Source organism: Eurosta solidaginis, chromosome 3, assembly GCF_040869045.1.
Source record: "Eurosta solidaginis isolate ZX-2024a chromosome 3, ASM4086904v1, whole genome shotgun sequence".
Classification (NCBI taxonomy): Eukaryota; Metazoa; Arthropoda; class Insecta; order Diptera; family Tephritidae; genus Eurosta; species Eurosta solidaginis.
This window is the reverse complement of record NC_090321.1, coordinates 276,162,329-276,180,295: the sequence shown is the minus strand read 5'-3', so window position 1 is coordinate 276,180,295 and position 17,967 is coordinate 276,162,329. Positions and strand designations below refer to the sequence as shown.

At 39.7% G+C, this 17,967-nt stretch overlaps 1 protein-coding gene across 1 annotated transcript in view; it reads left to right on the top strand.

Annotated features, from left to right (window-relative positions):
• LOC137245626 (mucin-2) overlaps window positions 1-17,967 on the top strand; it is a 119,881-nt gene that overhangs the window by 93,955 nt on the left and 7,959 nt on the right. The window contains exon 3 of the mRNA XM_067776591.1: window positions 13,036-16,682. Coding sequence (XP_067632692.1) covers window positions 13,044-16,682 — 3,639 coding nt within the window. The 5' untranslated portion in view covers window positions 13,036-13,043. The remainder of the gene's footprint in view (window positions 1-13,035; window positions 16,683-17,967) is intronic.

Below are 17,967 nucleotides of genomic sequence, written 5' to 3'. Positions count from 1 at the left end.
AATAAAACTAATTTTACAAATAATATTTATCATAAATCAAAAATCGTTAAACCTATCGTAACAAAATTCGACAGAGAGGTTGCCTTTACTATAAGGAATGCTTTGAAGAAAAATTAACGAAATAGGTTAAGGACCACGCCCACTTTTATATAAAAGATTTCTAAAAGGGTCGTGTACGAATACAATAAGCTATATCTTTGCAAAAAAGAGCTTGTTCAGTCAGATATTTAAGTTGAGATATATTTACTTTCATTTTTATCCTTACAGATACATATGTACATACAATGTTAAATTTCTTGATTATCTTTATTCGAATTTTGTAATACTATAGATTAGTGTGAACTTAGCATTAGCATAGTTGCTCAATTTCTACTAAGATTTATTACACCTCTGTATTAACTAAGTTAGCTGTTAATTAAGCTCTCTACATTTTGTATAAAAAGATCTGAATAATAAACTCTCGCTCTCATTTTGTTCTTTCCACCATCTTTGGATACATAACTTTTTATAAATTTGGTAATACGTTCTTTGCACTCGCCCTTAAATATTTTAAATTAATAAGAAAAAAGCTTCTTATCGAACATTGGCGCCCAACGTGGGGCAGTGCAAAATAATAAATTGTCCAGATTCGCAGAAGTCGATTGAAGGTCACGACGAAAAATGAGACAGCATAAATAGGCACTATTTGAACACCTTACGTTTTTTTGCAACATCAACGATACAAAGGAATCAACTTTGGACATCTACCAACCAATCGATACCAACATTCAAATCCTGCGATCTAGAGTTAACCTTCGACAACAGGCACAACCTTTACATCGCAACATTTCATCGTAACATTTGCATCGCAGTATACACATAGCAACATTTTCGTGCAAAGGTCCAGGACTATTTATACAAGTAAGTTCTTATCGAAACAAATTATACATTATATTAGCGGAAAGCTCATCGGAGCATTGCACTGTATTCAAGAGGTCAGATCTGCCACCTGCATCACATTGATAGTAGGATCATTCATTTATTTCTGTCGCTTATATTCCTGTCGCTATATTCCCTGATTTCATTACTCGCGGTACTAAGCCATTATGGCTACAAGTCTGGAAGAATACAAAAGTCTACGCACAACAACCAAGAGAAATATTTCGCGTATAAAAACCATTATTGATGCAAATGGCAGAGGAGAAGGGAAGACTCTCTCAACAGCGGAGTTGAAATGCCGCCTAGGAATATTAGAGTCGTATTTTAAACAAATCCTAGCTATTCAATCGAATATTGAAAAACTAGAGCCAGAGGATAATGCACGGGGTGAAATTGAAGATCTGTATGTGTCAATTAAACTCGAAATTCAATCGCAGTTAGGGGAAGATGTGCACAACATCACTGTATCAGATACAACCTTTTCATATCCTGTGCCACATGCAAAAAAATTACCTGCCTTAGAATTACCGACTTTCGACGGAAAATACTCTAATTACAAAAATTTCATCACTTCATTCAAGCAAATTATCGATCGCGAGATTAGTTTGTCAAATGTTGAGAAATTCAACCACTTGCGCAAGTGCCTCAAAGGTGCAGCTTTAGAGACTATCAACGCTTTCCAAGTAACTAATGAAAACTATCCAAAGGCTCTTGAAAGACTAAGGGTTCGATATGACAACAATACTTTAATTTTCATGGAAAACATCACTTCATTATTTCAACTCAGTTCAATGTCAAAGCCAAATGCCAGTGAACTACGAAGTCTTCTCGACAATGTTTCTGCGCTCTATAGTTCACTATTATCTTTGGGAAATCATACAGATATATGCAATGCAATGCTCATCTACTTAGCTATGGAAAAGGCAGATGAAGAGCCTCAAAGCAAATGGAAGGAGTCTTTGGATTTCCAAAAACTACCCTCCTGGGAAAGCTGCGCAAAGGTGTTAGAAAGGCGCTGCCAGTTTTTAGAGTCAATTGACACATCTCATTCTCTTTGCTTCGAAAATCGTAAAACCGATAATAAAAAAGGTAGCAGCAAAATCAAAATGCAAAAACATAGCTTTTCAATTTCTTGCTCAAAGCGTGTATGCTCTCTCTGCTCTAAGGCTGAGCACACTCTAAACCAATGTCCCCGTTTTAAACAAATGGATGTCGCTGAACGTTTTGCATTTGCTAAGCGCGTCGCTCTATGCATAAACTGCTTATCGAAAAATCATAAGGTAACAAACTGCACTTCTCCATTCAAGTGCAAGCTGTGCGCTCAGGCTCACCATACACTCTTACATCGCAATCAATCACTTGTTGCTGCACCACCCTCTTCGTTGTCATCGTCATCACCGTTTGTCGCGTCAAATGAAGTCAGTGCCAGTACCGCCGCTACAGTTCACACTCATTGTGTGCAATCCTCGGCGGAACAAGTGATTCTCGCAACAGCACTTGTACTCGTGAGAGATTCAGCTGGTAGTTATCAATTAGGCAGGGCATTACTCGATTCTTGTTCACAAATTAATCTCATTACTGAGGAATTTGCACAGAAGTTGCGCTTGCCAAGAGAAAAACACTCCATACAAATTAGTAGCATAGGGGAGTCACGGACAAACATTAAGCATAAAATATCTACTTCAGTCAAATCTCGTTTCAATCAGTTACAACTACAACTTTCCTTTTGCGTTACTTCCCATATCTCGTATCAGCCAGAATCTCAAATTGACATTTCTACGTGGAATTTGCCTCCAAATACCCAACTGGCCGATGAAGAATTTTTCAAGTCAAAACGCATTAATCTTTTGCTAGGAACAGAAAGCTTCTTTGAAATCTTGTCAGTTGGCCAAATTAAACTCGGAGAAAATTTGCCGTCCCTACAAAAGACTCTGTTAGGGTGGGTCGTTTCTGGCCGATACGAACCTTCAGTTCCACGCAAATCATCTACGCCAACATGCTTACTCACATATGACGAAAGAGTTGACCGTAACTTGGAGTATCTTTGGAAAATTGAAGATACAGATGATAAATCAAAAAGAATGACAGATGAGCAGACAGTCTGTGAAAAAATTTATTTGGAAACAGTTTCTCGAGACACCGATGGTAGAGTTATTGTAAGATTACCCTTTAAGGATAACCCTTCTTCTCTCGGCTTCTCATATGATACTGCATTGAGGAGATTGAAAGCAATGGAGCGCCGTTTATCTAAGGATTTGCAAATTAAATACCAATATGCGTCATTTTTGAAGGAATACGAAGAATTAGGACATATGAGCATAGTGAAGTCACCGAAGCTAGATGAACCGCATTATTACATTCCTCATAATTGTGTGCTAAAGCCTACAAGCACGTCAACAAAATTAAGAGTTGTTTTTGACGCATCGTGTCCAACAACATCTCAAAAATCTCTAAATGACTTATTGTTGGTAGGGCCAACTACTCAAACCGAGTTATACATGTTACTCGTTCAGTTTCGCCTTTTTCGCTACGCTATCACAGCTGACATTGTCAAAATGTACCGCCAAGTGCTTGTAGATCCACGCGATCATTGTTTTCAATATATTCTTTGGAGAAATTCTGAGGATGAACCAGTTAAAACCTTTAAGTTAAATACTGTGACGTGTGGTACAGCAGCTGCACCTTTCCTTGCAGTGCGAAGTCTTCAGTACCTAGCTGATCAATATGAATCGGAGTTCGGTCTTGGGTCGAAGGTTATAAAATCTTCGTTTTATGTCGATGATTTTCTGGGTGGGGCGGAAACCCCGAAGCAACTAGCTCAAATTAAGAAGGAAGTTACTGCAATTCTAAAAGGCGGTTGTATGGAATTAGCGAAATGGCATTCCAATCATCAAAGCTTCAGAGAGGAAAAAACCGTCAAGGATTTAAACATAGAGGAATCCTTCGTAACAAGCGCCCTAGGCATACAATGGGATCAAGGCACTGATTTGTTTATGTTTTCGTTCAAAGCGAAATCGACTGTGGATAACAAATGTACGAAACGAAAAATTTTATCGCTAGCATCGTCACTTTTTGACCCTCTTGGTTTGTTATCCCCTCTCGTTATCGTAGCAAAAACTATTCTGCAAGAACTTTGGCTATTAAAGATTGATTGGGATGAATCTATTCCCCAAAACTTGCATACCGCATGGAAAAATTTTGTACAGGATTTAGCACTACTTCCGTCATTGAAAGTCCCTCGATACTGTTTGGCAGAGAATGCAGTTTCCGTACAGGTACACGGATTCTGTGATGCCTCCATACGGGCATACGGCTGTTATATTTACCTACGAGTAATCAACTCTCATAACGTCACTTGCGTTAAACTTCTCACAGCAAAATCCAGAGTTGCCCCTACTAAAAAGAAGTCATTGCCAAAGCTTGAACTTTGTGGAGCACATCTGCTATCGCAACTTTACAATAAAATCAAATCATGCTCGGGTAAATATACGACAGAAGTGTACTTATGGACAGATTCCCAAATAGTTCTCTACTGGTTAAAGCAACATTCGTCTACATTATCGGCATTTGTTGGTAATAGGATATCAGAAATTCAAGATCTGACAGCGGCATGCCACTGGAGGCATGTTCCAACAAGTAGCAACCCGGCTGACATTGTTTCGAGAGGCTCAACTTGCTTAGAGCTCGCTAATTCAATATGGTATCAGGGTCCGCCATTTTTATCCCATAGTAAGGAGCACTGGCCCCAAACCAAAATCGATAAAGTTGACTACGCACAAGTAGATAAAGAAAAAAGAAAGTCGGTGTTCCAAATAGCGACAAGGTTCAACTACATCCTGGAGGTTATAAAAAGATATAGCTCGCATATGAAAATTCTACGCATCGTTGCGTGGATGTTTCGATTTTATTCAAGGGTACATAGAATGGGCTTACGTAAACTAAATGATTTTGACATGCACTCTCTCGCCCCTCAGGAATTGGAAACGGCGCTTTTATGCATTGTGTGGAATTTGCAGCAACATTATTTTGAAGAGGATATCCGACGAATACAAAAGAAGTTAGACCTCCAAAGCTCATTAAAATTTCTAAACCCATTTTTGGAGCCTACTGACGGCTTTGATTTATTACGGGTGGGTGGTCGCCTTGAACTTGCAGGAGTCAGGTATGATCAAAAACATCCAATACTTTTACCTAGCACTAGCGAGTTTGTTTAAGGATATGTTCGTCATTTGCACATTACGAATTACCATGCCGGTGCAAAGGCTTTAGTGGCACTTATTCGACTGCGATTTTGGATTGTCAACGCAAGAAATCTCACACGCCGTATCGTAAGATCATGCACTCATTGCGTTCGCTACAAACCCCGCCTGTTGCAACAGGTGATGGGCAACCTTCCGGTCGAACGTCTCAACCCTGCTCGCCCATTCTCTCGATGCGCGGTTGATTTTTGTGGACCAATTAATACCTATTTGCGAATTCGTGGCAAGATACCCTACAAAACTTATGTTGCGATTTTCGTGTGTCTATCATCCAAGGCTGTACATATTGAGGTCGTCTCGGACTTGACCACTGAAGCTTTTATTGCATCGTTGAAACGCCTTATCGGTAGAAGAGGTCTACCAACTGACATTTTTTGCGACAATGCCACTAATTTCGTTGGTGCTTGTAACCAGTTGGCAGAACTAAGGTCTTTCCTTTTCAATCCGAAGAATAAGGACTTCATAACTCAATTTTGTTCCAATGAATTCATCAACTTTCGTTTCATACCACCGCGGGCACCTCATTTTGGCGGCTTGTGGGAGGCCGCGGTAAAGTCTGCTAAGGGCCATTTAATTCGCACTGTTAGGAATGCACGTCTAACCTTTGAGGAGTTGACAACAGCCATGATTGAAATAGAAGCCATACTCAATTCGCGACCCATATCGCCACTCTCTTCCGATCCTAGCGACATGGAAGCACTCACGCCTGGTCACTTCTTGATTGGGAGCTCACTTAAATCTCTTCCAGAGCGTCAAACAACAAGCAAGGAAATCAGCCAACTAGACCATTATGTTCGAATCAGTGCCATTAAACAGCGATTTTGGCAGCAATGGTCAACCGACTATTTAAATGAGCTACAGAGGCGCAATAAGTGGACCACCGCAAGCGATAATATCGTTAAGGGCGCACTTGTCTTAGTACATGAAGAAAATGTCCCTCCTCAACGTTGGGTAATGGGGCGAGTAACTGAAGCAATTCCAGGAAAGGATCAACGTGTACGAGTCGTCAACGTAAAAACTGCAAGGGGTCTCATCCGTCGGCCCATACACAAACTTGCACTATTACTATCTTGAAAGGGATCTTTCAAGGCGGCCAGGATGTTCAGTCAGATATTTAAGTTGAGATATATTTACTTTCATTTTTATCCTTACAGATACATATGTACATACAATGTTAAATTTCTTGATTATCTTTATTTCAATTTTGTAATACTATAGATTAGTGTGAACTTAGCATTAGCATAGTTGCTCAATTTCTACTAAGATTTATTACACCTCTGTATTAACTAAGTTAGCTGTTAATTAAGCTCTCTACATTTTGTATAAAAAGATCTGAATAATAAACTCTCGCTCTCATTTTGTTCTTTCCACCATCTTTGGATACATAACTTTTTATAAATTTGGTAATACGTTCTTTGCACTCGCCCTTAAATATTTTAAATTAATAAGAAAAAAGCTTCTTATCGAACAGAGCTTTATATCAATGGTATTTTATTTCCCAAGTAGATTTATAACAATAAATAGCAAAAACTTCAAATTAAAGAAAATTGGGCGTGGCACCGCCCCTTTTATGACTAAGGAATTTTCTATGTTTCGGGAGCCATAACTCGAAGAAAAATTTGTTCAGAATAGAACCATTAGTATATGTATTATTGCGCAGCCTTGTTACACTATTAAGCACACAAAACAAACAAACATAAGCATTTCAAGAGTACAGCTGGGTATGTAACATTCGGTTTCACCCGAACTTAGGCTTCCTTACTTGCTCGTTTTATAGTCAGATGCTTCTACTACATCAACGAGTGTTTTTCATTTAATTTTTTAATTAAAATGAAATTATATTTGCAATTAATTATAACCACATATATACATGCATATGTTACTATCAAATCAAGTATTCATGTATATACATTTGTTTTCTTTGTGCGACCAATTACTATAGAAGTTGTTTACAGACACTTAAGAAAACTCACTATATATTTATTTTAATTCTTATTATTCAATTAATGGTAAGGTAATTTCCATAAAATAAAAAGTAATATATTTTCTGTCTTACCTGAGGTGGAGCGATAGGTTTAACAGAAATATTTATATTGTAACGAATTTTACTTGCAAATCCTCTTATTTGCAATCCTCTGCTAAGTTCGAATCACTAAACTGTTGAATAAATAACTCCAATATTGAATAATGTAAAAATGACCTTTATTAAAGTACTTCACAATGACACTTATACTTTGCTACTCGCTGGCTTAATAACCAAACTGATTGATAACTCAAATTGAACTCTACTATTGGCCGCCAGATCGCGTGCTTAATCAATAACTGATTGATTGCTCAACTCAAACTGAATTACCGCGCCTCTTCATCTGTTGCCTTTTATACCCTTTGGTTTCCACGTTCGCATTTTTCCAGAATGTACTAGCATTGTCCATGAGCTCTCAAACTTCTCAGCTATAACTAAAATTGCACAATTTTATACATCTTTTAGGCGCTTCCAGAATCTACTAGTCCAGTAGCTCTCAAACTTCTCAGATATATGCATGTGTTTGTGCATTGACTCTCCGCTGCTCGTATTCGTACATGGTACATATGTGTAGACGCAATTATTTATTCGTTTATGTAGATACATAAAGATTGAATTATTGATGTGAATGTTTGTAGTTTACAGTCTCTCGCGCGAGTTATGTACAATGTAATGTATAAATAAAAATGACAATGTTAATATGTTAATAACATGACTTATGTATGTACAATGTAAGTTAACAGAGATATCAAAGAAAGTGAGGTATGTTAATAACATAATCTTGACATGTTATTGTTTCGTTCCCATAATTTCACTGTTATGTTAATACGTTTTTATATGTTATGAATGAATGAAAGTTTGGGAGAACGTAAAACAACAATGTAATGAATTTTTGTATATTGGAGAGTTTTGGTAAATCAGTTTTAATAACAACAAATTAGTACGTAAGTGAATATATTAGAGTAAGTAGATGCCAATGGAACTAAGCAGTTAAATGGTGTGATGCTTGTTAACTGTATAATCATACGATGTACATTTTTGTAGGTAATAAGCAATTTACTTTAATATAATAAGTTAGTTTTGTAGCTGATCTCATGGAATAAAGACTCGTTGTTTAGAATCTCGCAGTTAACATTTTCATTGATTTAATTCGCGCACATAGGCGTATAAGTAAATGCATCTGTGTGTGACATCTCTCTGGGCTGCCTTATATATGTGTATACTTGATTTGATTATTAACGTAAATACTGCTTGGCATGACCTTAGCATCGCCTTAGTGATGGGATAACTTAGTGATGCTAATATCCTTGACAATATAAAAGTTGTGTGGTTGCGATAGTAAATTGAATTTGTAGCAGAAAACGGTCAAGCGTTTATAAATGAGGCTGCAAAAATGATCAATAGACTGCCGATAGTTTCAAACTGTAAACACTATTGACAACTCTTCTACAGTTAGCTGGTTTGGTTTCTAAAATTTTATGGAACTTTGCCAAATGCGTTGTTTATGGTTTTAAAATTAGTTTCCCCACTCCATTTCTTCATCATAATTTTTATCGATGCACTGAACTATTGTGCGTGGCCCTCGGCCTATTACTGTATATGAAAGCTTTTAATGTATTAAAATACCTCTTCAAGCTTTTTACTCAATACCACAAAGGGATTAAGGGTCACGCCTCCTAGATGGCAAAGTCTCTGTCTGAAACAGATTTGTGTATCAAATAGATTTAACTTACGACATCACCTAATGGTAGACTACAGTGTCCTGTTTAGTGCCTAGTGAGAGTTCTTCGTAGATCATCTCTGCTTAGATCAATAAGGTACGCTGATACTCTCGTTGGCCTGTCTTTAGCATGGGCATTCAATCTAGTGTTGTCCGAACTGCTTTGTTTCCCAGTTACTTATGGTTTCCCTAGTGTGTAACTTTGTGAGTCCACAGAAGGTAATATAGCATAGCTCCTTCTTAGCTAGATGCTGAAGGTGATATATGCTTGTTGTAAGAAGAATGGTATATCAAGGATTATTCAGTCATTCCATGATATGTTATGCTCGGAGCTCAATTTGATAGCAAGCACCGTACTTGATGTTATGTTGACATATTTAAGTAGGAAGCCCTGCTTTTTATTCACAGCCTTTCGATCTCTTAGAATGTACTCTCCTATAGAGTCAAGATAAGTTGGAATAGAACTTTGTCATTTGCCCTTATTATGCTATCTCTTAAATTCAGCCCTGTTGGCCCTTCCTCTTTAATCCAGTTATTGTATGGCTGGTTGTTGGCGAAAAATTGTCAAAGAGCTCTCGTCGACCTGCTTTTATTGTTTTTAATCTCATACCAAGGTTGGAATAACGGCTCCCAAATGCTGGCTATTTCTTTATGCTACTCGATACACAGATAGGGAGTTTCCTCTCTCTTCTCCCTTCTTTTATTTTTTATCTTATTCTAGTTGCAGTTGACTTATCGAGCTGACTATCGCCAGCAGGTGCGTAGATCATTCCATCGACTTGATGCATACCCTTGAATGGAGGAACTAGTGTTAAACTTAAAAACCTACGTCCCTTTTCACTGTTACGCTTCTCGTTTGTTAACCAATCAATATCCCAATAAATGAAAGGCTCTCAAGATCTTGTATACTTCTTAGAATTACAAGTTCTGACTCTTTGGAATTTATAGGCAGTTTACTTGCCTTAAAACTACCAATCAAACTACATGAGGGTCAGTGCTTCTGCTCCTGCTGAACTGGAATTAAAAGCGATCATGAGCGCCAGGTCATTTCGTACTTCAATTTCTTTAACTGGCATCCAAGATAATAATATTTTTAGATCGTAAGTGGGTCAGCGAACCTAATTGCTACCGTGGAATTGCAACTACCTAACGCAAGTACGGTGCTCGCGGCACTCGACCTGTCAAAAGCGTTTGACACAGTCAACCACGGCATGCTACTCCAAGCCATAGAAGGCTCGCCCTTTCCCTCTTGTCTAATAAGATGTACCGCAAACTAACTGAATGGTCGGCAAGCATCGGTTAAATTTAGGGACGAAACCCCAAAGCCTATGATAACTGAACTGGAGGTTCCACAGGATGGTGCGCCATATACGCTTCTGTTTAATTCCTACATATCAAAACTCCGTTCCACACCAGAAGGAATTGCAATCATTTCCTATGCCGACGACTGCACTGTTATGGTAACGGGACATGGCCCTCCAATAGACCAGTTAATTTCTAAAAAAAAAAGCAGCTATCTCCATAGTCTTTCTAGTTTCTTCACCTCGCGCAACCTGGAAATATCACCGACAAAATTCACGGCCACTATGTTTACGACGTGGACAGAATAGATGGCGCAACTATTGGACGCGCCTTTTGATGGTGTTACGCTACCAACTGTAATTAACCCAAAAGATCTTAGTGGTAACGTTCGATAATACTCTCACTTTCAAGGCGCATTCCACCGAAATTGTATCTAAAGTACAAAGCCGCAACAAAATCCTCAAGTCGCTTCGCGGCAGCACTTGGGTAAAAATAAAGAAAAGTTGCTATCCTTGTATAAAGCAATTGGCCGGTCGCTCATGTCCTATGCGTCACCAGTTTGGTCGCCTGGCCTTAGAAACACATACTGGAAAAGGCTGCAGGTCTGCCAAAGTTCTGAAATCAGAACTGCCACGGGATGCCTCATTATGGCCCTGAACATCACCAACATAGGGGTGACACAAGTCACCTTGGCCCAAGTTCGTTGTGGGTACTATAACACGTTAAACTCTTACTTGTGCAGAATACGTAATGTATGTCCTGCATGTGATATGTCCCCAGATGGCAGCAACCATTTTCTCAATTGTAATGTGGAACCTACGCCTCTAACCAAAATCTCCCTACGGTGCGCCCCTCTTGAAACTGGCAGTTCCTCGTACTTCCGTTAGATGACTTTGATGACAATTTGTGAGTGGTCACACCAATTGTATGGGGCGAAGCACTGTTAACACGACAACAACCGTGGAAATGCAATCTAGTGATCAACATTTTTTTTTGCTGTGTTGGCTTTAATAACGTCATACAAAGTAGTCCACTGAAAACAATTGCTTCGCCACAACTAAGATAAATCACTAACAGTGGACATGAACTTCAAAAACCGCAAAATGGGTTTTACTGCAAACTTTATAGCAGGAGCTTAAATTGGCAGCTTAAAATTCGAATTACGTTGTATGTTTGAGTGCAATATATTATATAATTTTTAGCAGAGAATGCGGATGTTATAACCATTGGCGAAGTAAAATTACTAAGTGCGCCCAACCACAAAAACGACCTACTAAAATGAAAATTGGTTAATTAGAAAAAGTTTAAAAACGGTACCTTTTTATGGTTAGAGCGGGTTGATTTGTAAGAGCGGGAAAAATCCAAAGAATCGTTAGTATGGGTAATGTTCTCTGAATCAACCTGGGTAGCTTTGCTAAAGACCGCATAGATCTAAAACCAATTTGGACTCCCTGGATTTTTGTTGAACTATTATTTTCAAGTAATACAAAATTGTGTTACAATATATTACGTTGTTTGACATTGAAACTTTCTTTTTGACGGGAAATACTTTTAAGGAGACTTAAGGAGACTTAAGGAGGGCTTTGCTCGGCAACGTTTCGTTTTGCTGAGAAATCTTTCTAATAGTAATCTGTAAGAAATCGCAATTATTCAAATAAAAGAAAATTATTTAAAATTAAGTCGAATCATGTGTAAGATATTTTACGAAGATTTTTAACTTTAATGTTCTCCTTTAAAGCTTCAATAGAATATGAGTAAGTAGAATACTATTTCCCTACCCCAACCCTAAATGACAACCCTATTCGAAAATGTCCCTATTGTAATGCGGAGTGAAATACCTTTCGTTTGATACCCATATCGGCCTACCTCATGCAATTTTTTTTTAATTTCGAATAGGTGGCATCCTTAAATGGCAACCCTACTAAAAAATATCCCTATTGCAATGCGGAGTGAAATACCTTTCGTTTGATACCCATATCGGCATATATCATGCATTTTTTTTTAATTTCGAATAGGTGGCAACCCTAAATGGCAACCTTGCTCAAAAATGTCCCTATTGTAAAGCTGAGTGAAATACCTTTCGTTTGATACCCATATCGGCATACCTCATGCATTTTTTTAATTTCGAATAGTTGGCATCCCTAAATGGCAACCCTACTCAAAAATATCCCTGTTGTAATGCGGAGTGAATTACCTTTCGTTTGATACCCATATCGGCATATCTCATGCAATTTTTTTTTTCGAATAGGTGGCAACCCTAAATGGCAACCCTGCTCAAAAATGTCCCTATTGTAATGCGGAGTGAAATACCTTTTGTTTGATACCCATATCGGCATATCTCATGAAATTTTTCTTAAATTTCGAATAGGTGGAAACCTTGTGAAACATTCTGAGTGGCAACACCTAGGTAGAAAGTCTTAGAAGGTGATACATTATCTCTGTGCCAAATTTCATTTAAATCGGTTGAGCCGTTCCCGAGATCGTTCGGAATGTAAAGCTCTTTATATTTCTGAACTCTATAAAAATTTAGCTCGAATTAGTATCACTTTTTACGACCTTCATAAATATTCCAATGTGGGGGTGTGTTGCATTTATAGCAGTCACTTAATTAATCGAATTAGAAGCATATAAAGATATAACTACAATGACTCACAATCAAAGAGTTCAAGCAAACTAATTATGTACATAAAAATTCCGACCTTGATCACGCTAAGCTTAGATATTGAGCATGTCATGCCAGTTAATAGCAACAAATAAGAAGTAATTATTCAATAATTTTTAATTGTTTCACTTTTTCTTTTCTCACATTACAGGCCATACAATGACTCGACAACAACGAATGTTTATCACACCAACAACGTCAGCGCTTGCCGCCTACATGGCTATTTGTTTGCTTACACTGGCCCACGCTGCTGATAAATGGTCACGCCAATTAGAACCAAGCTCTCCCGGAGTGTCAGACTCTTTTGATTGGGTGCCAGTGGCACAGCCGGTTGATGGTTCAGCTGCAAAGGATCGTTCTGGAAATGGACGTGTGCTCACCTACTCACAAGCTTTTCCACCAAATGGACGCTTTGGTGATTTACCTAAACCGCATAATACACCACCATCTCAACAGCACCCATTTGATTTTCCGTATCAATTTCAACGTTTCTCTAATCAGCCACCACCACCACGCTCACAATTAAGTTCACCTTTCGGCGGCCCAACGCGTAACTCTCCGACATCACTTCAATCTGGCGAACCAACATCACAATCATTCTTCAAGTTCGAGATGCCCTTCCGTGGCGACGGCAGCAATCGTGGTGGATCGGGTGGGCCAAGCTCACTACAAACTGGCTACCAAATTCAACATACCTTCGGCGGTGGCGCACAAGCTACACTCTTTAGTTCACCGCTTTTTAATCAGCAACCAGTTTTTCCACCAGAATTCCATCCCATATCGCAAAAGCCGCAACAGCAACCTTTGCAAAAACCATTGCCTCAGCAAAATTTCATTGAAGATACTTTTTCCGCTAAAAATGTCTATCGTGAATCCAAACCGAATCCAACACAACAATCACTACAAAGTGTCACACCACAAGTATTCCCAGCAGGGCCAAATGTCGAGCAATTTTTCGATTTGAATAAACCATCGTCATTCTTTGCACAACCTACATTCCAGCAATCGGAAAACGTACCGAGCGGACCATTTCAACAATCCGATACCGCACCAACCGCACCTGCTTCTGCGCCCACGAACAATGATGGTAGTAACCAACAGGATGTACAATTACTTTATGTACCGTTTGATACGCTTTTTAATCAACAACAAAAGCCTGAGTCTCAAGCTTTTGAAGCCAACAAGTATAATTTGAATCCCGCTAACTTCCCTACAGTCAATCCATTCCAAATAAATCAGTTCTATACTCAAGACTCACTCGGCTCGCTGGATCAACAGAACTATTTTACAACAAGCGCCGCTACAACTACAAGCCGCCCAAAGACAACAACAAAAAGGCCCGCCAACGTTTTTCAAAATTATGCTAGTAACCTTCAATTCACCACGCCGCGTCCCAAGCCGAAAGCACATCAGCCACCACTAGCTATGTTTTTGGTACGCAACACAGCACGTCCAACGCAATCGGATGTGGTATCTGCTTTGCGGCATTCCAATGAAATATCTGTCATTGATGCGCCTACAAAGAAAATACCAGAGATATTTGTAGGCCCTGCTGGTATGGCTACACCAGATGGTTATGTAAAGTTCGATTTGCCCTATTTGTCGCAGCTCACACAGACTCGCGAACTGCGTGAAGTGCCTTTCTTTGTTGCACCACTCAGCTATCGTACACCGAATGGATTTAATAAAATTCTTTTACCGGAGCCGCATGTGGGCTCAATTGTAATTAATTTGGGCCAAAGCGGTAGCGTTAACCAAGAGGTTGCAAGTCAGTCGTCTAAGCCAAATGTTGTCTACAGTCAGAACGAAATTAATCAATACCAACCGGTACAATCGACGCAACGTCCACGTCCACATCGTGTAAAGCAGCCAGCCGCTACAAAGGACTACTACCCAAGTGAACCGGTGCCTCAAAAAAATCGTGATCAATTCGAAGTGACGACACAACGTGCTACTCTAGCGCCTACACGCGGTGAAAAGTTCAACTATTATTACAATCAAGATGCTATACATGAGGTAAGCTCACCAAAGGTTACCAAACAAGATCGACCGAAAAAGAAACGTCCACAGAACGTGCAAAAACGACCGATTGAACAAGCCACTTTTGCGCAGACCATCAACAACCCATACGCACAGTTCCAGCCAGCTCAATCCAATCAGATAGCTAACGATGATATTTACAAAATTCAGTATAACCGTCCCGCACACAGTCCTTCAACGTCTACGAGTACTTCCACTACATCGACCACAAGTACTACTACTTCAACAACAGCCGCACCCACTTACTACACATTCAACAACAATGGGCAAGTAGAGTTTCAGAATGCTAACGGTGGTCAGCTCTACACTTTTGATAGCATACCAAAAGAACCTGCTGAGCCACAGGCACCACGTTATACTACACATCCGCCTTCAAGCACTACCGCCGAGGAAGAGTATCACATGAAACAATATTTCCGTCAACAAGATGCATTCCGTAATCGGCCACAAATTGTGAGCCCTACGAACCCACCCTTCGAACAAGTGCACTATACACCTGTAGATTTGGATTATGGACGTGATGTTAATACACCTTCAACAACTACGTCATCCACCCAACAACTTGTAACATACTACTCACCCTCACAGCCAGCAGTTCCAGCACAGGAGGATGCATACAATGCAGTATCTCCACAGCAAATCGATACGGAGGATTTTCAGCAGACCGAGCACAAACCACATCGTAAGCAGCCCTCAAACCATCGTCCATCATACAATCTGAATGAAATTCCGGATAGCACTATTGAATATGAACCTAATCCATATCATGTGCCTTCAGAGTTGCCACCACTTACACCAAATTTGCCAGGACTAGTAAATAATTTAATTGAAAAAGAAAAGCAAAATGCTATCAGCGAGCTTGCCACAACTACACCAATTCAACCGGAGACTGAACTTCCAACCCGTCCAACACGACGTCCAATCCACCGTGTGCGTAAACCAGTGGTTACCAAAGTTTCATCCTCGGTATCTTACTCTGAAACTGAGTCAACCACACGTCGCCCCGTACAACGTGTACGCCGACCATTTGGTTCACGTGCGACAGTCAGCACAACTGCATCAACATCGGACGACGGTGCAGAAGAGCAAGCAACACCATCTTCAACACGTCGTCCTTCATCAGCTGCACGAAATCCTCTAATACGCAATCCCAACCGCATACGTTATCAGCCCACAACAGAGGAGAGACAGTCATTGACCCCAAAGCAACGCAAGAAGTACGGCGGTAATTCAGGCAAGGATGAGGATTTGGAGTATCAACGTGATGTATTGAAACAGAATTATCCAGTAATAAAACCGCTAAAATCTCGTACCCAATCAAGTCAGACGGCGATACCTAGCTCGTATGCAACAAACTTTGCCACTGAAACACCAACCTCTGAGCCTCAACAAGTTTACACAGTAACTCCCAGCAATACGGTTGAGTCAAATGACCAAACCTTTCCAGCGGGTATTTTAGAGCCAATGCAAATTGCCCAGCAATACAGTCAATATACAAAGGACAATTTTGGACCAGGTTATTTCCCCAATCAGGAAGATTTAAGCCCAACAGAACCGATTATACGCAATGAGATAAATCCTGTTTATACAACTTTGCCAACCACGACTACTCCTGCTACAACAACGACTACTACTACTGAAGAGCCTCAAGTGACTACAAAACGGTCTCCGTTTGCTCGCAGAAATTATCCACGTTTGCGTACGACAACAACCGAGATACCAACTACGACGACGCCAGAAACTGAGACGAAATCGTCGGTAAGTCGGTAGTGGAAAAAACAGATTTGTGACTTTCGAGTTAATTTGTTCTTTTTGAATCAGGTTTACTAAATATTTCGAACCTAGAGCATTCCTGTTCTAGACTCCTGTGCATTTGACTATTATGGGCAGAGAATTTACTCCTCCAGTAGATAATACAGTGGTGGTAGTACGAGTCTCGCTTATATTCATTTCGGAACGTTTCCCGGCCATCTCATCAGCAAGTTCCATCAATTCATTAAATTAAGCTCTGCCCTGTGCAGACGAAGGTTTTGAGATTTCATATGGATAACAGCTGGGATCGCTACCCCGGTACGATTTCCGATTTTTTACATAGGACTTCACCTTGAAGCCATTCCCAGAGTGGGAAAGTCGGCAAGATTTCGCAACCCTCTGTTGATTGCTCTTTTTCTCTAGTGCCTTCCACTGACTAGAGCACCATAGTCACGCTAGTATCGGTCGAATGACTGTGTTGCCATGCAGTAAATAATATAATGCGAAAGTCTTCAGGTCCTCACGAAGGTTCTTTTGCAGGTATATTATGTCAGTACTTCCTCTATCCTCAATATTCATTTTCCAGCTTAATTTGGAGTCAAAAATTGCTCCAGGATATTTAGCTTCAACCGAGAGACTTATCGTTGTGCCGTTCGATTTCGGCATGTTAAAAAATGAGCTTTTTGTTTTTCTCGTGAGAAAGACGAGTTCAGTGTTTGTGGGACTTACACCGAATCATTTTCGTGCTCATCGCAGTGCCGCAAAGTGTTGAGTCGATGAATTCACTTAATATCACAAGGAATTCACCATTTATGAATACCACAAAGTCGTCATCGTAAGCAAATGCCCTCGTTCCTTTTGCTCAAAGGCTTCTCTGATTTCCTTGACTTACAGTAGTAATTGCCATCAAGACTCCCTGATTGTCATTATACATACTATGCCAGTATGTGTCTACTTCTTTGCATAGAACATGGGCTCCATGTCGTGCAAGTTCCCCGCAAATGTCCTCCATTTTACCGTTATTGAAGGCGACCCCAATTTCGACGAAGCCTACCAGGATATACTATGTGAACTGATCATATAGTTCTCGATGACGCCCACCTCCTCGTTGAGGGCGGTATGCGTGTTGAGCTGATGTCTGAAGTGTTTTGAGAATGAAGAAAGAGATCATTATTATCCTATATCTCTTATCTTCAGAGTGGTTGAGTCTTGCCTGCTTTAAGAATTAATACCACGCGTACACTCCTTCAGGCTTCCGGTATATAGCGATCTTCTAGGCATCTTTTATTTT